The sequence below is a fragment of the Poecilia latipinna genome, unplaced genomic scaffold (genome assembly GCF_001443285.1).
Source record: "Poecilia latipinna isolate Pla-1442-1.1 unplaced genomic scaffold, P_latipinna-1.0 Scaffold963, whole genome shotgun sequence".
NCBI classification, from domain to species: Eukaryota; Metazoa; Chordata; class Actinopteri; order Cyprinodontiformes; family Poeciliidae; genus Poecilia; species Poecilia latipinna.
In genome coordinates this window covers 146,440-171,677 of record NW_015113579.1, presented here as the reverse complement: position 1 = coordinate 171,677, position 25,238 = coordinate 146,440, and the positions used below count along the sequence as shown (strand labels likewise).

Here is a 25,238-nt window from a genome sequence, read left to right as displayed (position 1 = left end):
CTTTTAAAATATATTACACCAAATATTGGCCGCCGGAAACTTAAGAAATCTGTCGCCCTGTGTCAAATAACTGAACTTTAATGGCATAAATTAAACCAAAGGTTTGTCAACTGTGAACCAATCAATAAATATTAGGAACTGATAATCAATGCTGGAAGGAAGTCGGCACAAACTGTTTTATCAAAAACGGACCGCATGTAATCAGAGCAGAATCTTCTGTTAATTGTCGTCTGATTTATGGTGGAGAATAACAAAATAAAAAGAAAAAAAACAAACATTTTGTTGCATATTGTGACTGATTGTCGCATAATAAAAGATCCAATCATATAATCAAATTTACACAGTTCTTTATGTTTTTAACAGACTTATCAAACAATAAATAAACTGGCTATCACATGCGCTGGGCTTTTAGCCCCTTCATTTCGTACAATTTTGTAACTTTTGTGTACCAATCACGCGTCGACTTGTACCCAATTTGACAGCTGACCTTTTAAAGTAATTTTTGTTTAATCAGGAGTCACAATCTGTCGTGTTTCATGAGAACCAACAGGCAAAAATAAGATCAGAACCTAAATAAATGCAAGCGTATTCAGACCAAAACCTCAAATTAACTTAAATCAAACATGGAATTCTGACATTTTATGATCTCATCATGAAAAACAACGAGAGATAAAAACATGCAGCGGTTTGTTTACAGGAGCAACAGGGATAAAATGTTGGCGCACTGGGAGGACGAATCAGTCATTCACAGCTGTTTACAGATCAGTTTGATGATTATTTATTCTGCTAGTGTTGCTAAAAATCTGCTTCTGTAGTTTATAACACAATCGTAAAGTAGAAAGTAAAATAGAAAATTCACATCCTGTGTGGAATAAAGTCTAAAAGTCGCCGGATTAACCAGAGGAAAAGTGATTTTACAGTACCGAGCATATCGAGATCTGATTCCTCAGACGTAACCGTACCTAGATCCAACGGTGGAAACAAAATTAAAGTTTATTTATTCATCATTTAATCTCTAATATTTTACATAAATTTAATCTTTTCAACCCTTTAAGGAAACTCAACATTTCAGAAGGTGTAAGCTGATTGAATGACGATTTTAATTGTATCGGTTGTTTTAAATTCCTTAAACTCAAGTTGATAAAAGTTTCTGTATTTTCAACATGTCTGACAATTTTCTAAATGCGTTTGGACAGATGAGTTATTTTATTCAAAGCTGCGAAAGTTTTTATGAATTTTGTGTCATTTGATAGTTTCACTCCTGTTGCTTCACATGTTGGGATTAAAACAGTTTCCGTTTTGTCTTGATGGTTTGATAGGCGACCAATACGGAAACATTTAACCGCCAGAGACGGGGAATAAGTTCAGGAGCAGCATTTCAATTTAACGACAAATATACAAAGTTTCTCTTCTTAAAACGGAATAAATTAGCTCCTTGTGACTCTCTGTGTTCTCATTTAATTCAAAATTCAAAAATACTTCATTGAACCCAGATTGAATTTAAATAATAATAATAATAATAATAATTAAACAGCATTTTTTTTTATCTTAATTATAGAAATATTGTTATAACAACATATAAAACTAGTTTCATATGAAAAAGTCTCATTTTAACAAAATGCTGCTCCCGTTTTGTTTTTTTCTTTACTCTGGCAGTTAAACATTTTTTTGTGGATCACAACAAATAATTTTAATAAACTTCTAAATCTGTTCAAACTGGAATCCTGATAACTTCTGGATTTCCATTTCAGTTATATTTGATCCCAATTTCAACAAATTTCTTATCTTAGACTGAGTTAAATGCTGCTGCTGCTGCTGCTGCTGCTGCTGCTGCTGCTGCTGCTGCTGCTGCTGCTGCTGCTGCTGCTGCTGCTGCTGCTGCGTTCAGGTCACTCTGAAGCAGTAGGTAGTCGCAATAACTGAACTGTTTCACTCACAGCGGATCTACTGGCCGTTTTCTGTTACGAGATTCACATAAATTTTAAATTAAATAAAAACTATCAAAATGAGAAAGTGTAATCCTCCATTCTGATTGCAAGTTATATTAATCCTGTAAGTTAAAGAAGCTCCATTAAGCCCCAGGGTACCGAACATGTGGTCCGCAGGCCATTTGTGGCCATTGAAATGATTTTAAATGATCAAGAATAGTACAAATTTGACCAACAGAACAGAAAATAACTAAATTGTCAGTTTTTCTTTTAATTAGGAAACAATCTGAGGCCTTTTATGTTTTTGATGTCTAAAGATTGATAGATCTCATAAGAATTGTGTTTATTATCGAGCCAGTAAAAAAGAAAAATCAAAATAAACTAATTTTTGCATTTTAATTTAATTAATTTTGATGCCTGTGAGTCACTTAAATTTGCCAGTTTTGGGACAGGGACACCAATGATTTAGCCAAGATCTAGTCAAGTTAATCAGTGTGTAAGATTTCATTAAAATGTTTATTATTTATTAGTAGTAGTAATTGTAGTAAGAGGAGGCTGTTAGCTCCCCTCATGTATATAAAACAGTGAATGCCAACTAAACGTATTAATTTTCACAAGATATGTTGAAAAGTGACCAAAAATTAAATTAATATTCCACTGAGGCAACATTTATTTTGGGCAATTTAAAAAGCATTTCTTGATTTTTGAGAGACAGCAGAGACAGAAACCATCACAGAATCCCCGTTAGCATGTTGACGCCTGAATCACTCTGTGGGTTGACGACACGGAGTTAAACACCTGCAAGCCGCAGAATTAAAGCCGAGTTTCGTTCGGACGCTTTTCACACTAGCAGACAAATCTTTTAAAACCGGATATAAACTGCGATGAATAGCTTTGCTGGGTCGGCCTCAGGGGAGGATTTCTTTATGCATCAAGTCAGTGAGAGGAGATTTTTTTTTCGGGGCTTCATCTGGGTTATTTCCCTTGTGCGAGTCGCACACACTTCCTGACTCCTTCCTGTGGCAAAGTTCTGAGTGTTTTGGTAAAAAAAAACTCATAAGTTCTTGGTGTTTATGTGAGTTTTGTAATGCTTTGTCAGGTGGTCGCTCCTCATGAAGCGTTTCTTACACTGACTGCACTCGAAGCGTTTGTCTCCTGTGAAAAAAACAAAGAAATGATGAGGAACGCATTTAAGCACAACTTAATAAAAAGACATAAAACTTTTTTCTTTGACTGAAGTTAAAGCAAACCAAACTTTTCTTAATTTAGGTAAGTTAGAGTTATTAAAATTATTTCTGTTTGCTAAATTATGAGAAAGAATGTGTCAGAGATTTATTTTTTAATGTCTGCAGAATCAGAAGTTCAGATTAATTTTATGTTTAACGTTGGAGGAGTCTGTGGTTAATTGTGATGTAAAACCACACAGACATGATTGTTGGGATATTTTCAGGTTAATTCACACATTTGTTGTCTTTGTTTCCCTTCCGTCCTCACCAGTGTTTTGTACTTTTTACATTCAATGTTTTGGTCACTATAAAGGCTAAGTGAAACTAATTCACAGACATTCAGAAAGGGCTGAAACAACTAACTGTAATAAGTCGATTATTGAAATAATCGTCAACTAATTTAGTAATAGATTAATCGTCAAGCAGATTACACAGACTCCTGAAAGGACAACACACCCAGAGCGGTAATTAAGCCAAAACTGTTCAAATATGTAAATATTTGCATAGAAGATTAAAAAATGTACTTAAGGGCAAAATAATCTACTTAGTGTATAAATAACAATATCTGTTCGACAAAAAATATAAACATTTGGCATTTAAGATGAAAGATAATAAATAAAATTCTCTAAATATGTTCTACTTGTAGCTCAATCAGTGCCATAGTTTTCCCTTCCCCTGGTTCAAATTTTTTAAAAAAAAAAAAAAAAAAATGTATCAAGCATCTGATGTTCAGTTACTAATTGGTTAATTCAAACAATAATCAACAGATTAGCTCTGTATTGATAATAAATGAGAGGTTGAGCTTTTCATGTGTTTAAGTATTTTTTTAGACATCCTTTGTCACAAATTATCAAACGTTCACTAGGGAAATGCTACGTTGTTGCATTTTGGACAATACATGCTTTTTCCTTATTTAAAAAGAGGAATTGAATTATTTATTTAATTGCATTTTTTTAAACAAATTTTCAATATTGTATAAAGAAGGGGTAAGTTAAATGCAAAATCTGCAGAATTTGCAGATTGCTAATCTGCAAATTCTATGACTAATCAGATTTTTCCAATCCGATTAGTCATCAGAATAATCAATTACTAAAACATCTGTTAGTTTCAGTCCAGCATTTAACCCACTAGTTCATCTGGAGCCATTCTGTGCAGAACCAGAACAGATCCCTGAGGGATGCCTTCTTTCATGATGCGCTTACCTGTGTGCGTCCTCGCGTGCCTCTGCAGCTCGTCGCTGCGTGTGAAACGTTTCCCGCAGAAAACCCAGTTGCAGACGAAAGGCCTCTCCCCCGTGTGCAGCCGGACGTGGGCTCTGAGGAGCGACGTTTTCCTGAACGTCTTCTCGCAGCCAGCGACGTGACAGATGTGTTTCCTCTTCCCCACCTCCCCGGGCCTGCACCACAAACGTTAAAGGTTATCACGCTTTCTTCAACAGGTTAGGACAGTTACAATGTTACATGTTCATTACTTTAAATCCAAATAAACTGCTGCTGGCCACAGACCCAAATTCAACGTTTACACTCATGTGAAAATGGCTAAAAACAGATGCACAATTATACAACCGTACATCTTTGAAAAGCAAAAGTGGAGCCTCCTGAACAACCAACAAAAATGCCACAAGCCATTTCTGGATGGTAAGTCAACAAAAAACAAAAAAACCACTTGTCTTTTCCAGCAGCCATTGTGCAGTGCGTGCAGCAGTAGAACCTGCTGATCAAACGTGTTGGAGCTCTGATATATACGTTTTATTTTACCAGGATAATCAATTGATCAATCTAGCTTATTTGTACAGCACATTTCAGGAGGTGGTTCAAATTGTTTTACATCATAAAAACACAAAACTACAAAGTCCTATAAGACACAACACAGTCAATAACTGAGAAAACCCGGTAAATGAGTGTCATCATTACAAATCAAAATGTTGGTTAATAGGATAAAAAAAATTCACTGAGATTGAAAACCACTTTAAGGGAGTCCTGTCCAAAAGGCAGCAACAAATACAACACAGAGAAAGCCAAGAGGCTCTGGGGTCACAAGGTGAGAGGCAATTCCTGCTGATCGGTGACGTTAAGAGGGTTGGCTCATTCTCCAAACGTCAACTTATTGGGTTGTTTTTGGAAGCAGTAGAAACCCAAATCAATGCACAAACATGTGTAGAACGTAAATTTTGTATAACATGTTCCCTTTAGTAATGCCAAAGCAGCTGAACGACCAGCCCAACTTGAAGAAGGCAGACGGTGATCTTGTGAGTCAACAGCAAAACATTTGTCTAAAACAAAGCAGACGGCAGTAAAACCAGCTGACCAAACCGGCTGGAACTTCAGTTGGGTTGCTAGGTAACGAGGCTGGGCTAGGCTGGGGTTGCTAGGTAACGGCGCAGTGACAGCCTGGGTAGGCCTGATAGGACAATAAACCGTCACAGAAATTATCGTGACAAACGATAATTTTGTTGCTTTGAGACAATTTTCATGTAACATAATGGTAATGGTAGAATAATGCAGGAACACATTCTCAACTTTAAACTCTAGTGAACATTTATCACTGGAAATGGAAAACATTTTAAATATCTAAAATAAATACATACAACAAATAAAATGAATTATGAAGTCTGTAAAGAAAACTGAGCCCAATAAGCCAGACTGAAGACTTTTGTCATTCAGATATTGGTAGAAAGAGAGACAAAAGATCACGTAAATGGAAATTATTGACTGATTATCGATTGATTTACTGATTATCGTGACAGGCCTATTAAGTACTTGTGCTGTTTTTAGAAGCTGTTTGGACTCAAATAGAAGAACAAAAACATGTAAAATGTGAATTTATCATAATAGGTCCACTTAAGAAACATACCAAGTATAAACAGGATGTAAAACCTTTTCTCCAAACATATTTGTGACAAACTGAATTCGCCTCTCTAAAGCTAACCACTGCATCCGCAGGTATTTCTCGCGCTCACCTCTTGTCTGCGTCTTTGCAGTTGGGGCATGTGCAGGCCATGCGACGTTTCTTCTCCCCGGGCTGACCTGGCAGCTCCAGCGTCAGCGTCTGGTCCACCTGGATGGCCGGCTGGCCCTGCGCTGCTGCCAGCTGCAGGCCTCCGCCATGCACCGTCTGCACCGTCAGGTGCTGCTGGCCTAATTAAAGCACATCAATCAGTGACATACAGCAGGATTACATCAGGGCTGGACTATCGATTAATGGGGAGTTAAATAAACTGCCGACTTGAAAGTCAGGAATATTTCTTTTCTTTAAGTTGAATGTACGTTAGGGCTGCAACTAACAATTATTTTAGTTTAGTTATCAATTATTCTGATGATTTAAGAGATTAAAAATTCTGCAGATTTTTAATTTAAGCATTTTATACCATAATACAAATACATTAAAATAATTCCTTTTTGAAATAAAAAAAATTAAATTTATTTTGCCTAAAATACAATAATGTAACATAATGTTTTTGTCTTTATGCAACACTTTGGTGCAGTTTTAACCTGATTTTAAAAGTCCTGCATAAATGTATTTGAATGCATAAATACATTCCTTTAGTGACTCTTAAACATTTGCAGCGTTTTTTTTTTATTAACCAATTAAGAAATTGATAAAATGTGCTTAATAAGAGATTTGTTTACATAATTTGAAGCAAACGAACTAAAACAATGGCACTTCAAGAGTTTTGGGTTGATGAAGTTTTCTTTTCAATGCACAATGTATATATTTTTGTATAATTTTGATTTAAGTATTGCTCTGAATACCTTGTTCTTTCAGCAATTTGCTTTTGTTTAAGTCTTTATACTCCAGTTAACAATTAATTGATTCCCAAATTAGTTTGCCATTATTTCAATAATCAAGTATATCTGCACATTTCAGCAACAAGGCAGTTAGAAAATGTAAATACCTTATTTTATCCATGCTGTAACCTATTTTCTCAGTAATGAGAGCGAACGCCTCATCGTCTCACCTCCTGCGTTGGTGATGGTAACCGGAACGCCCTGGACCTGAACCCCGTTGATGCTGATCGTCTGCACTGCTTGCGTCGCATTCAGCTGCGACGGACTGAATGCGATCATTCCTCCTGCAGGGGCGATCTTCGCCAGAGTGCGCTCCTTTCGCGCCCCGGCCTGCGTCCTTTTGCTGCCAGCAGGGGGCGATGTGGGGGGCGTGGGCGCAACAGAGGTGGTAGGGCTCGTCGCCTTTGAGCCTGAGTCCTGTAGTTGAACTGACTGCCACTCGCCTGAAGCTGTTTTGAAGAGGATCTAAGAAAAGAAAGAGTTAAAAAAAATTACAATGAGAAATGCAGTGAGCTGATTTACAGAGGTTTTCTCTTAAAGGGGCAGCATTATGTAATTTCCAGGCTCACAGTGGCTTTTTTAGCACAATCAAGTGTTTATGTTCCCTTCAGTTGCTACAGAAACGATGTAAATCTCAAACATTGATATTGGCCTCTGTCTCTTTAAGAAGCTCCTACTCTTTCAAATACGTTATCACAGCAACGTTTCTCCATTATGAAGTTTAATTTATCTATGAATCACACTGTTGCAAAATATTTTATTTAATTAACTGACATGTTGAACATTATCTTCCATAAAAACTAAATAAGTAGCGGCCACGAACTAAAAAGTTAGCTGTGCTAACCCTAAAGCTCTGATCATAGATAACAGCTCCGCTAACGCTAAAGCACGACACCAACACAGCATTTAGCAGAAGCTAATGCTAAAGCAAAACCTTCAAATTATATCTTGACATAAATATTCTATAATGCCCTTAGATACTGTTTTATGTTTATATCTAACATCTAATATAACAAGAGAACAGGAAACGGAAGTCCTGTGTAAACAGTCTTCACCCCCTTCAAAATAAGAGCATGGTATAAACGTCTACTTGAAGTACTCTTCACAGTCGATATTCAGTACAGGTGTCAAACTTCATTCAACTGAAAGCTGAATGAAGTTTCAGCCAAGTAAATTAGCACTTTACCATTTATCTGGAAATATTAATTTAGGGGAAGATAAGTGAGCTAAAACATTTCCACCTGTTTTTTTTATTATTATTCACCAATTAGTGCATGTAAGAGAAACATTACAGACTAATAAACAGAGGTACTGATCTACAAAATAACAGCTAACTACAAAAAAGAAGGTACACATTAAGATGGATACATTCAGGACAAAAACAAAAACACAGAACATAATAAGATGGTGTCACAACAAAAACAATCAAATTATTTAACATATAAATATTTCAGAGTTAGCAAAAGCGCCAAAAGGCCAAACAAAAAATTAGCTCTGCTATAAGTGGATTAGCAGAAATGTGGCCAGCAGCGGAAAACACCGACACTTCAAGCAAAGCTGACAGAGCGTAAACATGTCTCATTTAAATATTGGTGCTGCAGCTGACTTCCTGTCAGTCTGTAGCGATACGGACTGACAGACAGACTGAGACGATACCTGGGTTGATGACGGTTCCTGTGCAGTCACCTGCAGACTCGGAGTGACAGGCTGTTTCTGTGGGACCGGAGGCAGCGAGGCAGAAGCAGCTTTCACCACTTTCAAAGCCTGCTGGGGAATCTGGATCAATTGAGACTCCGTCTTGGGCTGAACCACCTGGACCTGTTGCACCATAGGTGGCTGCCCAGGACTCTGGACGATCAGCAAATTGTTCCCCGCCTTCACAAAAACACAGGAAAGCTCATCTTTGGATGTCAACAACTTTAAGTTATGCTTCCTTAATTAATGAGTCTAGGGCCTGTCACAATAAATAAAAGGATAAATTAATCGCATGATAAGTTAAAGCGATATCAATAATTTCCATTTGCATGATGTATAAGTTTTCTCTTTTTACCAAAAGTTTTCAATCTGGTGCTCTGGTCTCAATCTGGCCCTTTTTTTTGAAGGATAATTTTATTTACAGAGACTTTATAATTAATTTTGTTTGTTGTTTCTGTTATTTTATTTATTTTTAATATTTAAAATGTATTCCAGTTGTAGTGATAAATGTTATAATTTAAAGTTTATTGATCTTTGAGAAGGTTTTTGCATTATCGTTATATTACTTGAAAATGGGCTCAAAACTACAACATTGTCATTTATCACAATAACTTCTGGGACAATTTATTGTTGTTGTGACAGGCCTAAATGATTCTACCTCAAAAATATTCTCACTTCACCTGGTTGTTTGGCAAAGAGTTCATCTGGCAATCTTTCAAAAAGAGGTTTGTATTTTGTTTCTTGCTTGTTTTTTGAGTTGCTGTTAAAGCCTGAATGGCTAACTTTTATAAAACAACATATATGTATGCACAGTACAATGGTTGCTGGGAAATGCAAATATTTTGTTGTTGACTTACTATCCAGAAACTACTTACTGCATTCTTTTTGCTTGTGCAGGAGGCTCCACTTATGCTTTTCAAAGATACAGTTTTATTATTGCACATCTGTTTGCAGCCATTTTTACAAGTGAGTGTAAATGTTGGGAGGCGTGGAAAGAGGCAGCTTATTTTGATTTAAAGCAACAAGACACCTTAAAACAGCTCAGTAGAACTGATTGGGCTAAGATTTCATTATCCAAGAAGAATTTTGTTCAGAAACTGTAATGAACATGCTTTGTATAAGTCATAGACATATCCTAACCTGTATTATGTTATCTCCGGCTTCAATCAAAATGGTCTCCATCTGCTCTGGTGGCGGAGAGGCGGCCTGAGCCGGCGGCGGTTCAGCTGGCAGAACCACTTTCTTCTTCCTCCCTCTTCGCCCCTTCCCAGGTGTGGGAGGCGAGGCGGCCGTCTCCGTGACGACCGGAGACCCGCCCACTTCTCCGGTTGCGACGTTAAGGGGCAGAGTGAGCCCGGCGGGCAGCTGCATCACGTTCGCAGCGCCGCTGTTTGCCTTCCGTACCTTCAGTGACGGTTTGATGGCCACGGTCTTCTGAGGCGTGACCGGCGTCGCCGCAGCAGCCGCAGGCACGGTCATGGGAGTGGTGATGATGGCCTGGTTGGTGCCTGGGATGAGCTGGATCTGACCGCCCTGCGGCATCACCTGGATCTGCGGCATCACCTGATACTGGATGTTGGCGGGCCCGGCGGCGTTGGTGCGTGCGGGGCTCTGCTGGATCGTAAGCACGATGGGACTGCCGGGAGCGGAGTGGCCCAAGCCGGGCGGCAGCTGGATCACATTGCCCTTCGCTGAGAGGAAACCCAGGTTTTTGGGCGGAGCCGGTGCGATGGGGGCGGGCTTTATGGGCTGAAGCCTGCGAGGCTGCGGCTGCGCTGGAGGAGAGGCGACGGGGGCCTGAGCGGCAGGGGGTCCGATTTTACTGCAAGTAGCAGCCAGAAGGGCCAGAGGAGACGGCTGTGTGTCCTGCTGTGAGAAAACCAGGAATCAAATCAATTTGATTTAATACATTTCATTATTACCTAGGGCTGGGCAAAATGGCTGTGAATGTATTACGATATAAGGGCTGCATATCAGAAAAAACAAAAAACAAAAGTTAAAAAAATTATACATAAATGAGTAAAATAAAACCTTGTCTACCTTTCAGTCTGCACAAGTACTATTTTCTTAACAAAAAGTGTCCACAAATACTATTCAAATACATATAATAAATAGTCTATCACAGTAAAAAAATATATATATATAAAAGTAAAGAATATATCAGTGGGATCTGCTTATGAGACAACGTTACATTTCTGAAGAAGAGTTAATGTTTTTATAAGTTTCTGATTATTTTTCAACAGAGGCAGCATATGTTGTTAAAATTACTAAATGAGGGGATTTATTTCACTCCATTTCATCCTGTGAACATAATATTCGCTACATTTATTATATAAATGTATATAAACATTTATTATATAGACAAATATATATTACATTTATTATATAAATGTAGCAAATGTATAAATGTAATGTATATATTTATATAATGTATAAATATGTATATTTCATCTGAAGAAAAGGCTGAATTGTTAAAGATGAGAAAAATTAGCAAATTTTATAAAACAGTGTTCTTTCCAATTTTCTCTGTAAGGAGTTTTTGCAAATCCAACCAAAATATCCCAGCATGAGAACACTCCACAAACAAATGTTCAATACTTTCACCTTCACACTGACAAACACGCCAACCCATCTTAACTGTGAGACGTTTAGTGGTTAAAGCCTTGCCTCTGCCTACATCTCCCAGAATGCAGTGCAGTTCTGGATCAGAGTTCAGTAAAATCTGAATGTTCTATGGAATGTAACGTCTACCGATACTGATCACATGTCTATCGCGATAAGCAATGGTATTGATTTACTGTCCAGCCCTGACGACATAAGTATAATCAGAATGCATGGAGTGGCAGCACATGCAGTTACTTACTTGTGTAGAAGCAGTGGAGGGCTGAAGGTATTCACTTGGACTAACAGCAACAGTGGCCATACTGTCCTGTTGTTCTGAAAAACACAAAGCAGAGTCAAACAGGTGTGTTTTGGCTGTTCATGAGCCAAACATGTGGACATCTAATGCACTCAGAAGAGAATAAAAACCCAAGTTATCATGTTAATAGATGACAAAATATCACATACTCACTGTGTGCCCGTTTGATTTCACATTAACTTAATTATGTTTGCATCCAGACTATAATAAATGCAGACATTAAAGAACACTGGGGGTTTTGCACAGAGGTGGGTAGAGTACTCAAGTATGAGTAGCTCTACTTCAACATATTTTACTGAAGTAAAATTAAAAAGTGTCTGTTCAATAAACTACTCAAGTAGTAAGTAAAGTAAAAAAGTACTTGTTAAAAAGGTGACTCAAGTACTGAATAACTGTTGAAAACATTATTTTTAAAAGTTACGTCATTGATCGGACCAAAATAAGTTGGTATTTTAAACATCAAAATTACTCATGATCGGTTTTCCAAATCAATTCATTTGAAAATAAAACTTCTGAAACTTTAACAAACACTGCAGGTGTGTTTCTGTCTCTGGTGAATTTTGAATAAAACATGTTTTTTTGTTCATTCAGTGAATGGACAAAAAGACTTTTAGGAGTAAAAATACTCCCTAAAAGTCTTTTTTCCCAGAAAGTTACTTAAGCAAATGTAACTGAGTAAAAGTAACTAGTAACTATCCAACTCTGGTTTTGTATGCCAACTCTCCTTTATTAGTTTCTGATAAAATAGGTCAGAAATTCACCTGAAAATGTCGCAATGCACTTAAATAAAATACATCAAAAGCGTTCAGCTACAAAAGCACTAAAGGTACTCTACATTTATGTTCAGTTTTGTAGGTTTTCAAAAAGAAAAACCATTTGAAATATGTCACTTTCTGTAGTAACTGAATTCCTGCCTGATAGACACCGACTAGTTCAGGTCTCAGTATCTAACTAAAGCACATGCAGCTGTCCCAGCTGCAGTAAGAACCACAGAACAGTGCAATTCCACATTATAAGCTTATATTGATAATAGATTACATCAACTTCATTGTTCCCAAGGGGCAATTTGCTTTGCAGACAGCAAGAACTGAAGATAAATACATTAAAAAAATTACACTAAGAGTAGACCACAACATCCACACAGCACCACAGTACAATCATATACAGCCTCGGTTTGTTTGGGCTTATGTCAAATTATTCATGAGGCTGACACTAACGGGGACAAATTATTATTTATAGTTTTTTCTGTTACATTTTATCACCATATATCTATAAGAAGAAGGCAGAAACCCGTAACGGTGATGAATAGGGCTGCATAATATATCGCAAATTTATTGTTAGCACAGAATCACTTAATAGAACCATGCAGCAAAATGTACAAAGCATTCAGGCCCTTCAATATATTTGGTGACACTTATTTGATGAAGCACAAGAACATTTATAAAGTAAAAAGTTGGTGCAGCCATTTAAAAACCAAAGTTGTTTCATTACCAAAACAGCCAACATCAGCCAGAAGCAACCTCATGGAGCTGGACATTTAATTTTTCCTTTAGTTTTATAGACCATCTCCAACAGCGTCTTCACAGTTCTGACTAAAACAAAAAAATCAATCCTCCAGCTGCAGCTGATCCAGAACGCTGCTGCTGGAGTTCTGACTAAAACCAGGAAGATATAGCACATAACACCAGTCCCTTCACTGGCTTCCTGTAGCTCAGAGAATGGACTCTAAAATACTGTTAGTTTATAAATCACTGAAAAGCTCAGCACCACAATACATTAAAGATCTGCTGTTGTCATGGCAACCTTCCAAGCCACTCAGGTCTTCTGGTTCTGGTTCTGCTCTGCATCTCCAGAACCAATCATGGAGAAGCAGCATTCAGCTTCTATGCACCACAAATCTGGAACAAACTTCCAGAAAACTGCAAAACAGCAGAAACACTGAGTTCTTCAAATCCAGACTAAAACCCAGCTGTTTGGAGTTGCTTTTGAAACATTATAAATAGAAAATTAACCAACATTTTTATGTGTATTGAAGATTTTAACGATGGCACTTGACAAAATGTTTGTTGCTGGTTTCTACAATCAGTGACTGTATGATGTGTTTGTGATCTTTTTATGTTTTCATCATGTAAAGCACTTTGAACTGCCTTGTTGTTCAAATAAACTTGAATGACTGAATTATTTATAACGACCTTCATCAAAAATCACAGCAATATTAAAATTGATACTACATGCTAAAATATTCATAACAAATGCAGCTTGCAAACAAAGACTCAGCAGCAGTGCTTCAACGGTTTCCACTGTGCATTTATATAAATACAGAAGAACAAGTCTCAAGTCAACAAACAGTAGGTTTGTTGCTGTGTTTAGTGCATTTTGGCTAAAATGTGTTTGTTCCTTATGTAGTGAAGTTACTTCACAGTGCATAGAGCAGCCAGAAATTTTACGTAAGTAAGAGTAGCAATGCTTCTTAATTAGAGCTGCAATGGTAAATTGGCCGATTTCCTTAATTATGGGAGATTGGTGATCAGCTGATACATGTGAAACTGACCTTATCCACCAATCTTATCTACTTTGGGAAAGGTCAAAAAGTCAACATCTGTCCTCTTTTCTTCTGTTGTGAGAGATTTGAAAGACAGACCGACAGACAGGTGCACCTCTATTCTTAATAATATAATATCTCTCTACTAAAAGTAAAAATTTTAGTGCAGTAACACTACTCTTAAAAGTACTGTTTTCCACAAAACATTACTTATATATATCTAAATAGCTACTACCCACTTATGGTAAAAATATATATATATATATTGAAGTAGTGCTAATCTTGAGAACAATTTCTGGGTTCTCTACCCACCTCTGTCAAGATGTAGTAGGAAAAGACTAAACAGAAACCTCAGAGTTTTGTTTTACAGCAAATGACACCTGATTTCAGCATTCTTCATCTGATGATAACGCCACTTAAATACCTCTCAAAACTGTACAAAACCAAAAATATTAATAATAAAACATTAAGGAATCAAAAGTAGTGTTTTCGCCAAGCCCAAGCAGCTGGGTTTAGTTTCCTCTGAACAAGCTACTAGCGTTAGCAAGAAAGCGCAGAGCTAGCAGGCTGGTTTAGCATCTATGCAACTTCCCCCTCCTGTAACACGAATTACAATTTAAACTGAACTAGCACAATCAAAATATCTAAATGATTTATTAGGGTGAGGAGGAACTGAATGCGAAGAAATTGGGGACAAGTGAACCACCAGCTACATAGCAATGTTTAGCATTCGCAGCTAGCCAGTGAAACTCTTTGATAACGTTATAGAAAAAAATGCAGCCCTTTTCCGGAAGTTCGTGGCTCATTCTAGTGCATCGAACCAACCCGGTTCTGATAAAACACGGCTATATGTGCACAAGACACTCGGCGCTTTACTCCACAATAGCAATACATTGTTTATGAAGTAGAATGTAATATAAACACCAATGTTTTCATTCCTACCCACCGCTCATGACGACATTCGCTCTCCACAGCCTTGAAGACCAAGACATGAAGGAATCCGCCCGCGCGGCTGCACCAATCAACGGTCAGCAACGGGTTGATGGACAGCCAAACAGACCAATCAGCTTTGAGGGATTTAGTGATTGAAAAGTACTGAACCACTCCTAAAAGGCTATTTCTGTACAGCCAACGGTTCAACCAATAGGATGTCGCCTTTGCACTCAGGGGGGAAGTTCCTAGAGGATAATCCAGTACCCTATTACAGCGAGATTACACGTTCACTGACATGGCTAGCGACCAATGTGATGTCGGAGGGGCAGTTCAGCCGAAGCAAGAATGACAACCGTGTGGAGCAATTAACGTTAAGGTGCTCCTGTCTGTGCTGTTTAAATGAACTCAGGCGCGATCCTAAAGAGCAGGCCGTTATATTTGACAACATACAGTGTGCTTTTAGATAAATTTGACATAAATTTAGGTAAAAGGTCTTCATATGCCATAACGTTAGCAGTGGCGCTCCAAGAAAATTTGAATAGGGGTGACCAGATGAATTTTAGGGTGGAACAATCAGTCAGTAAACAATGTAGACAGATAGATTTATGAGTCTTGTTTGTCAGATTAAAAGTACTTTTAAAAATAACTATTAAAGAGGTATTGAACATATTTTTTATTAAACCCACATTTCCAGGGTTTCTTTTTTTAGGTAATTTTGGTCTGGTGTAATTTCCTATTCTAAATTTGATGTTTTTATTAGATGTAAGTGGAAAATAATCATAATTAACAGAAATAGAGGCTTTCAAACATTCTTCTGTGCTTAATAAATTTTATATAAATGTATATTATAGTTTCTGAAATAAATGAGCTTATCAATGATATTCATAATTATTGGCTCTGTAAATACCCAATATCAACACTGTTGTCATATCAACATTTCAGACCATCCAAATTTTAATTATCATTGATTGTACTTTGCATTTCAGTTTTTCTTTATTTTGCCGTTAAACTGTAATATTTATTGCTTTATCATGTTTTATATACAAATAAACGTGCCTTGCCATGTATTAACTGAAAAAGATGACTGTGAAGTTTGTATGAACAAATAAATTAAAGGCGGTTGATTTCTTCTCTAAGGGGATTCCAGATGATAGGCCAACACAGATTCGTGTGTAAAGCAGTGGTCACCAAAGTTGGGCCTCGAGGGCCGGCATCCTGCATTGTTTAGTTCTCTCCCTGGTGGTAGTAACAACCTTTTCAGCGTGTCACTGTTCTTCTTAGGTCTCTAATGAGCCATCATTTGATCCAGGTGCATTAAACCAGGGAGAGAACTAAAACATGCAGGATGCCGGACTGACTTTGAGGTCCACTGGTGTAAAGGGACTAGACAAAAATGCTTGGTACGATTTTGTGTTTTTTCAGTGTATATCTATAAAAGTTAAATAATGCTTTTTAACAGAATTATCTTACTCTACAAGTCAAACTCTGTGAGATGTCCTTGACTTCAATATTTCAGCGCCTGTCTCAGACTTTGAGATAGTATCGCTTCTTCCCAGTGATATCCAAGTGTTGTTTTTAAAACTCCGTCCCCCTGAAATGTAGATTAAAAGATTTGAAGAAATAAAACCCTTTGCCATGTTGGGATTGGTCACATGCCATAAACACACAACATTTAATCTCCTGATGACATCACAATGGAGTGATTTCTGTGTGATCTCATTGCTAAATCAGTGAAAAAGGAGGCAGAGGGAATGAGGGGATGACAGAGTAAGACACCAAACAGAACCATCAAAGAAGAAGAAGATACCTAATTTTAAATTCAGCTCTATAAAGCCTGATATCCTGTGTTCATTCCAGGAAGGAATGATCTTCACCACTGCCTTTTGCTTTTGTTCATCCTTTACTTTTCTAGCAGGTTTTGTTTTTGCCTTTTTGCACCTGCATTAGAGCTCAGAACCCATCTTTAGTAAAGTTATTTTTAGAACTATTAATATATTGATTTTGGCTTTTTATTGAGGTGGTCAGAGTGGTCAGCTCTGGCCACTCTGACCACTAGATTTCTTAAAGCTAATTAGGGCTGCAAATAACGATTATTTCAATTATGCTATCGATTACGCTGACAATTAATCAATTACATTTTTTACTTTCAAGCTTAGAACTTTAGAAAAAGTCTAGGAAATTTCTGAGATTAATCTTTTTTATTTGGCGGAAATATATTCCGTCTTTTTTATCGCCTTCACCGTTGTCGTAGCACATCAGTAATTTTTGAATGAGAAGTTGACGCAACTTCGTCATGCAGCTCAGCTGAATGAGCGCTGTCAAGGTGAAACTTGTCGAGTGTTTATATTTCAATACAAAACCGCATACTGTACATTTTGTATCCAACAATTGAGCTTGGAACCTTTCTCTTTCTGTTCAGGAATGGCCGCCATCTTTGTTTCTGCAACTGGATCCGAGTCCGCTTAAGCATGACCAGCGACGCCCTCTGCTGGATAGCGGCCAAATTACAACAGTAGAGAAAGGGCTAAGCAGACGTTATTATTTAGAAGATTGGGAACTAATTTTAATCTAATAAATGACCCTAATCCATATGATGCAACATTTTTATCCATGATTAACCATAATCTCCAGTCCAATAGCAATTTGTTTCTTCAAAAAAAAATCTAATTTTCAGCAACATATATATGCCACAACCTCTACCTGGTTGCTGGGACTTGGAAAAGAAATGAACACTTGTTGGTTTTTTTGTTAGCTTTGTTTGTCATAAGGACTTCCTGACATGATTCCTGCAGTGCCTCTGGATGTCAGTCCCATCTGCCCTCACCATCAGCTGAGCTTCCCTCCAGCACTTTGACTAGACCTGTCTCTCTGTTACTCACCCCCTCCACAATGCACCGCACCACTCTTTATTTACAGTGAGTCTTTACCAAAAAATGTACTTACCCTCATAAAATGAGTACTTCTTTCTTCTCAGTGGGCCCTTTCTGCATCATTGTAAAGGATTTCAAAGTGCAGAGGAAACACAATTTTTTATTTATTTGTAGTTTTTCCCAATAATACCTAGAAAATTTGCAAAATTTAAGTTTTGACTCTGTATAATAATTTACACATCCCTTTCCTGAAACAAAGTTGACTACTTTATTTGTTAAATTAAAGTTGCTTAATTTATTGCTGAGTATGTAAAAAGTGAAGTAATTTAAACAAAAAATATTGATTTCTGTTTTTATTTTTAATTATGTCAGCTTTAGTCCTCCATATCCTATCAGCCATTGTTGTTAAAGTTTTGAACATATAGATATTTTTTATCTCCAGTGTTGCTCCTGTTTGTATAATTTGTATTGTGAATCCAATGCAGAAATAGAGAAAATCAGATTTGGAAAAAGTGGAGATTACTTTGCTTTGCGAATTCCCCTCAGGAAGATTTGAGTTTTAAACATTTAAGAAGATATGTGTAATTAGAAAACAAAGTTGTCTTTAAGCCTCCAGTAGACTGTGAGGCGCCTTTATTGTGTGCTAAACAGTGCTGCATTCACTAGCACAAAAATGAAATAATTTAAAGTGATCAAATCCCCATATTTGCAAAAGTTCCTTCTTCATTTATTAGTCAAATTATTTCACCTAAATGTAATTTTTTTAAATCAGCAGCACAAAGAAAAACGTTAAGAAAAAAGCAAAGCTTCGCATCAAGGCCCAAAGCCTAGTTGCCATGGAGATAGTTAAGTGTCTTTCATTTGAAGTATACATAACTAAAATTATCTCCATGGCAACTGCAGTGAAAAGTTAACAGAGATTTTTAGGAGCTACTATATCTTCATTTAGTCAAAGGACCAAGAATTAAAATTTTAGCTAATTAAAAATAGAAAAAATATTAGATTAAACAGACCAACAACAGTTGGAATAAATTAGTCTTGCTTTTAATTTACATCTAAAAATAAAACTTGTACAGGACTAATATTAGCTCAAATGGGCAAAATACTAAAATTATCACTGTGTTTTAATGATTCGCAACCATATTGTTGATAAATCTCAACCTTCCAAATTCTGTTGATATTTTGATGTCACAGTTGATCTTTCCCACTTAAAACTCAAAACAGAACATATGTTTTTAGTGCAAAAGGAACAAAAATTCATTTAAATCTCTGTTTTCTGACCAAATTCAGCCTGAAAACAACAAAAGTTACAAAATCCCTCAGTATCAATAATCCCTCTACTCAGACTGCCTGAAAATGCTAACTTAATATAATTCCTGTCTTAAAAAAATTATATTATTTTTATTGGTGCCTTTTACTTTCATATTTAACTGTTATTATTTTTTATAGATTTTTTTTATTTGTTTCTAATTTTTCTTACTTGCCCCAATAACAACATCAACCTTTTGTTGTCTTTGTCCAATGACAATAAATAAAGTTTAAGTCTAAAGTGTCCACCAAAATTCACGTTACCACAAAACACTCAGATTCAGAAACATGTCAGTGTATTGTTTTTCCATTTTACTCAAAGTCCTGAATACAGAAGATCAGGATACAGAGAAAAACATCTGGGCATTTCAGCAAATGGACCCAACAGGCAGGGAGGGAACAGGTATGGAAGACATACACCAAGAGGCAGGGCATGGTTTAAAAAATACAATAAAATATTAGCTTTTCCTGTAAAACTTCCAGCACCGTAAAACCAAATCATGGGAAGTTTCTTTACATTTATTTGGTGTTTATTACTTTAAACCAGCAAGCAGAATGAAATCTATAGAGAGGAATCCAGCATAAACGGTGAAACAGTGGTAAACATCTGGTTTCCTGATTTCGACACTTTTTGGTGAAGAACATGTAAACTGCAGAGAAGTGAAGGTAAATAGATGAGGGCTGTTGCACAGAGGCATTCTGGGAAACGTCCAGCAAAAAGAAAAGGAAAAAATGAAAATATGTGAATGTGGAGTGTCGTAGTTGGAAGTTTTGGTTGTGAACATTTGTTTTAAACACATTATGGTCTCAATTTTAGTGGTGAAAGTTCACGTTGTCAAAACTTCAGCCCAGAACCTGCAGGGGAACAGATGTGTGTTAGAAACGGTGAAGCTGCTGGTTCCATTCCTGCCTGGCATGTTGGTGTCAAAAAGTGGTTTTACCCAGTTATTAGTCAGAATAAATGATCCACGTTTCATGGAGAATGTTTGGTTTATTGCAGCCTCCGTAGTGTACGTGTTCTGGTGTTTTACCGCAGTTGGTAATGATTGAATCTTCATTAGTGAAGACAGAGTTTCTGCAGAGAGTGGTATGACAATATATTTGTAATAATGAGATTTTTTTTTCTCCAAATTTCTCCTTTTCATTCAAAACTTTAGTTTTATGTCAAGATGTGGCATTTTAAACTGTGAATGAATGAAATAAACAAATAAATGGATATATTATTGTTGGGACAATGAGGGAACATTTGAGTAGCATTTTTCTTGATTTCATATACGGAGCCACATCAAGATCATTAATCTCAAAGGGCCAATGTGGCATAATGTATTCTCATTAACAAGCTATTAAAATCTCTCTGCGTTCAATTTATGCTTCTTGTAATTTAATAATTTTCAGCATCTTTTCACGCTGATGTAATTTGGTTCTATACAAATGAAACTACAGAACAGGATTAGGGCCAATGAAGAAAAAAAATCTGAATTTTGATTTTGTCTCAAAATATAGATAAACATTCTTAGATTAGATAAAAGCCCTTAAAACCTGTGAAATATTTTTGATTGTTCATTATATCATAGAAACGTGAGACGAACTTTAAAACGTCTTCAACTCACAGCACAAAACTTTTGTATTTTGGGACATCTGGTTGATAACTTAATGCTGTACCAACAGATAATTCAGCCTTTTTCTGATTATAACATATTCTGACCATATTTTTACATGATTTGTATTTTCAGTTCATGTCGGTTTGAGTGAAGGAGATCGGCTGGTACAAAAACAATCCTGATCTAAAGATTCTCAATAACTGGAGACAATAGATGTGATGCAACATTATAGGTTTATACAGAAGCCAAGAGCGGATGTTTTCCGTGTTTTCCTAATGGTTTTCTCAACATAAATTGTTTTGGTTTTTATTCATATTATTAGTTTTTGGTATTTTTTTTTTGCCAATTTTGCATTTGTCTTATTATTTTTACCAAACTTGAATTTATCTACCTGTGTTGTTGTGACTATTGTGAATCACTTTGGTCAACTGGAGTTTTTGTAAATGTGCTATATGAATAAACTTTGACTTTGATAAATTAATTTTCCCGATTGTTTTCTCGAGATAACGAGTTAATGTTCCTTTAATATAACGAGTTAATATTCCATTAAGATAATGAGTTAGTTTTCCATCAAGATAAGTAAATTTTCCAGTGCTTCCCTTGAGATAACGAGATAATGTCCCGATGGTTTTCTCCAGAAGTGCCTGCATGCACAACGACATGCATTTGAAGGACGGATTCAGGTTTAACACACACCAATAACCTCGTGATGTTGAGAAAACGAGCTTTGTTTTCTCCAGATTGACTCGTCAATCCAACTGGAAAACATCGGCTCTATGTTTCCACAGGTTTATGACTATTCGATTGGTAAATACCACAGCAGATAAAGCAGGACTGAGGCTGAAGGGGCGTCTTTATTCCTAAATATAACATCTTTTTTCCATGTTTGACTGACAGCAACATAAGGAACGATCACTGCATCCACAAAAATCAGGAACCCGTCTTCCGGAGAGGTCTGAGGTTTTCTTGTCAGTGCTGGTGGCCGGCTTGCCTTGCCTCGAGGTGCGTTTCTATCCTGCTGGCATCTCTAAATCCAAAATCCCAAGTTTTTACAAAATAGAAAGAAAAACAAGGCCTTTACCTTGGAACAACAGTTATACAAATCAACCAGTGCATCATGTTTTAAAAGTCCAGCTGGTTCAGGAAACAGGAAAGCAGAGCTGACCGAGGCTCTTTTAGTTTCTGTCAGTAACTTTTCTCTTAGTTCTTCTGATTTAGAAACAGCAGGGTTTTTTTCATCATTTGTCTCCAGAAAGCGATGAACTGAGTACCATACAGAGTCTGTTCCAGTTTGGCTGCATACACTCTTCCAGAGACCAATGCTGGAAGACCTGCAGGCCAGCGTAGATAAGTCCTCCATTAGAGATCTGCAGGCAGAGAGTGGAGACAAAAATATTTCAGGATTAGTGAAGGAACTTTGCATTTAATCAAACTACATATCAGCAAAATCAGCAACATTTTCAACCTGAAAACCAGATTCAACCAGGAAAGTTGAACATTTTGTGAACTTTGGTATCGTCTTAGCGAATAAGGAGCTGCATAATCTTTTAAATATGATGGAGTATTATGCACAGACTAAGATTTTTTTTTTAATTATGAGAATAAAATAAAAAAATTATGACAGTAAAGTCACAATATTAGTATATTAAAGATGCAATAGGACCAGAAGAAAGTCATAAAATTACAAGAAAAAAGTCATTTTAATGAGAGCAAAGCTTACAACCTTATATCTGTGATTCCTTTGCATTTCAAATTGTGTTAAAAAATGAAGGTGATTATATCAACATTGGAATAAAGAAAGCAGAAATGTTTTAACAATGATTTGTAATGGTTGACACTTCAGGCCAGCTCTGCAGTTCCATTTATTTGTTTACATTTGTCATAAGTTATAGGTAAATTAATTTAATTTTAACTGAAAAGTGTCAACTTTTATCATTTTAATCACTTTATTTTATATATTTAACTTTGTATTAAATATAACAGATTGCAACCTCCACTCTGAGAATGATGGGGCTTTGCCTGATTTACAGGCTAATGTGGAAACAAAAAAAAATCCCCTGAACTATTTTGTTACACTCAAAAGAACACATTCAACAAAAAAATAAATAACTTTTTTTAAAAGTGTACTCACTTTGGGTTAGGATATGTATGCTGCTACGTCTGTGGGTTGGCCTCCTGCTCTGCTGCTACGACCCTCCGAATGCTATTGATTGATAGGTACATCTCCTCCTCAGGGTCATAGTAATAAAACTTACTAAGGTAGGAGATCAATGATCTTAAAAAGACACAAAAAATAGAAAAAAATGGCAAAAACAGTTTCACTTAGCACATTTACGGGTAAAATTAGGAAGTAAGAAAAGTGACTCAAATACAGAATCTAATGATTTATTTACCTGAAATATAGATATTTGTTTATAAAAACAAATATCTCCGCCACGTTGTTTAAAAAATATCTTACACACAAGATCGGTTTCAAATATGTTTTCATCCACAAGAAGCCACACAAATTTGCCACTAAGTGTTGTAGTAAACATGCCAAACCCATAGGGGGCACTGTAGTGCAAAGCTAAAACTTATGTCAGCCAATCAGAATGCTTCAAAACAATCACGACTGCCTATAGGGAATTAAAAAGGGTGCCAAGAAGTTTGTTTGTGAAGGCAGATGTATATCTTGATCTGCTTTTAATTAACAGTTTTTAAAATTTAAATGACCTTTACCTGGGCAGTGGAAGCTCTTGGATGTGGTCGATGCGGACTATTTGCCGAATGCAGAAGCGACAGAGGTGTTGCAATGACTTCACGTTGCTGAAGCGGGACACAGGATACAGGAGCTGAACTGGAGTTGGTGGAAGCCCTGAAAAAACAAAAATCACAAACGGTCAACATCATTCTGCTACAAAGTCAAATTCAATTAAATTAAAGTCGTCCACTGGATTGACCAGCAGAGGTCTTTATCTGGGCTAATGTCCTCAGATAATGACCTCTGCTGGTCATGAGCACAGATACGGGATGATGCTCACGAGTTGCATTTCTGGTTACGGCGCCCAACTGGGCCAGTGTTCATATCTAGTCATAGAGGGAGATCTGCTGCTTCGTTTCTTTACCTGGGACTCTGGAGCGGAGGAAGTAGAGGAATTTGCCGTTCTTGGAGTGCATGATGGCGCGCTCGATGAATTCCACCACAGAATGGCAGCGGTCCTCGAACTTCGGGTGACACCACAGGCTGAATGTCCCTGGATGCAGAGAGAAGCTTTAGACAAACCTTTAAGGAACAGTTTCAGAATGACGCCACAAATGTATGGAAAATAATAAACTTTAACTGAATTCAGAAGACGTGAATGTTTCATGTCGAACTCTTAACTTTGAGAGGGGCTTAAATTGGAAATTATTACATTAAACAATGGAGGAATGGTGCAGAAAATGATTCAACTTCAGGTCAGGACTTAGTGTTAGTTCCAGTGTTAAGAGTTCTTTACAAAATTAAAGTTTATTGGTCTCTGACAGGGCGAAGTTGCTTTATTATCAAAATATTACTTGAAAACGGTCTCACAACAACTTTATTGTTTATCGCAATCACTACTGGGACGATTTATTGACCAGTAAAATCGTACAATCATTCAATTAATCATTCAAAAAATTTTAATTAAGTCCCAACCATGAAGATTGAGGTTTATGGAGCAGATTTATTGAAACGGTGTGAGTGTTTCTTACCTCGATAGTGCTCCATGCGCGTGTGGTGTGTGACTCCCTGCGACCTGAAGCTCAGGCTCAGGATGTATCTGGGGTCAGAACTGTCTCGGACCAAAAACGAGCCGTCGAGTTTACCCTTCAGCCTCACCTCAGCGTCTTCCCAGTTCATAGGGCCCCAGTACCAGCCGCACTGCAAGCAGAGACACCAGCAATCCACCCAGCAGAACAGTAAGGACCAGTTCTTCTCTACTTCTGTCTAAACTTCTGCAGAAATAACCTGATAGTGGAAACTGACTGGCAGAAACTTTTACATGAGAGGGCAAAGGAGTGGTAATAAAGATACATGGGTGGAAAATACCCCAGGTATGTAAACTGACAAAATGTCTATATAAACAAAATAAACTATTCATTGTACCACTGTCTCTTAGAAGAAAAATAAAACAAGTTTTAGGTATAAATGCACAACAGTGTAATAGGACCGTTTTAGATATAAAAAAAAAAGATGAATACAATTATGCCAAAAAAAATTAAGAAAAAAAAAGGAAATTTCTGAAAATTTTGCTAGAAAGAAACTCAGAAAGTGTTGAGATTAAGCTCAGACATTTCTGGAAAAAACTTGGGAATTTCTCAGTTTGAAAAGTCCCAAATTCTTTCTATAACATTTAGATCAGTGGTTCTCCTCTCTCAGCATGGATTTGAACTTCTGCAAAACTCACCGTTTTTACCAAATTCTATAG

General features: G+C 36.8%; 2 protein-coding genes across 4 annotated transcripts in view; both read right to left on the bottom strand.

Annotated features, from left to right (window-relative positions):
- Positions 1 to 2,878: 2,878 nt before the first annotated feature.
- Positions 2,879 to 15,131, bottom strand: sp2 (sp2 transcription factor). 2 transcript variants are annotated; one of them, XM_015049879.1, is made up of 8 exons: positions 15,046 to 15,131; positions 11,501 to 11,574; positions 9,778 to 10,506; positions 8,599 to 8,817; positions 7,113 to 7,407; positions 6,114 to 6,291; positions 4,357 to 4,550; positions 2,879 to 3,083 (listed from the first exon to the last, which is right to left on the bottom strand). In XM_015049879.1, the coding sequence occupies exons 1-8, from the start codon at positions 15,089 to 15,091 to the stop codon at positions 2,983 to 2,985; spliced, it is 1,836 nt and encodes a 611-aa protein (XP_014905365.1). In that variant the 5' UTR covers positions 15,092 to 15,131; the 3' UTR covers positions 2,879 to 2,982. The 2 variants fall into 2 exon arrangements, with proteins under 2 accessions (XP_014905365.1, XP_014905366.1); XM_015049880.1 differs by having other exon boundaries at positions 9,778 to 10,503.
- Positions 15,132 to 19,505: 4,374 nt separating this feature from the next.
- socs7 (suppressor of cytokine signaling 7) overlaps positions 19,506 to 25,238 on the bottom strand; it is a 19,088-nt gene continuing 13,355 nt past the window's right edge. For both annotated transcript variants that reach the window (XM_015049877.1, XM_015049876.1), the window contains 5 exons: positions 24,523 to 24,691; positions 23,916 to 24,044; positions 23,530 to 23,665; positions 22,943 to 23,086; positions 19,506 to 22,178 (listed from right to left, as the gene is read on the bottom strand). In XM_015049877.1, coding sequence (XP_014905363.1) covers positions 22,966 to 23,086; positions 23,530 to 23,665; positions 23,916 to 24,044; positions 24,523 to 24,691 — 555 coding nt within the window. In that variant the 3' untranslated portion in view covers positions 19,506 to 22,178; positions 22,943 to 22,965. The remainder of the gene's footprint in view (positions 22,179 to 22,942; positions 23,087 to 23,529; positions 23,666 to 23,915; positions 24,045 to 24,522; positions 24,692 to 25,238) is intronic.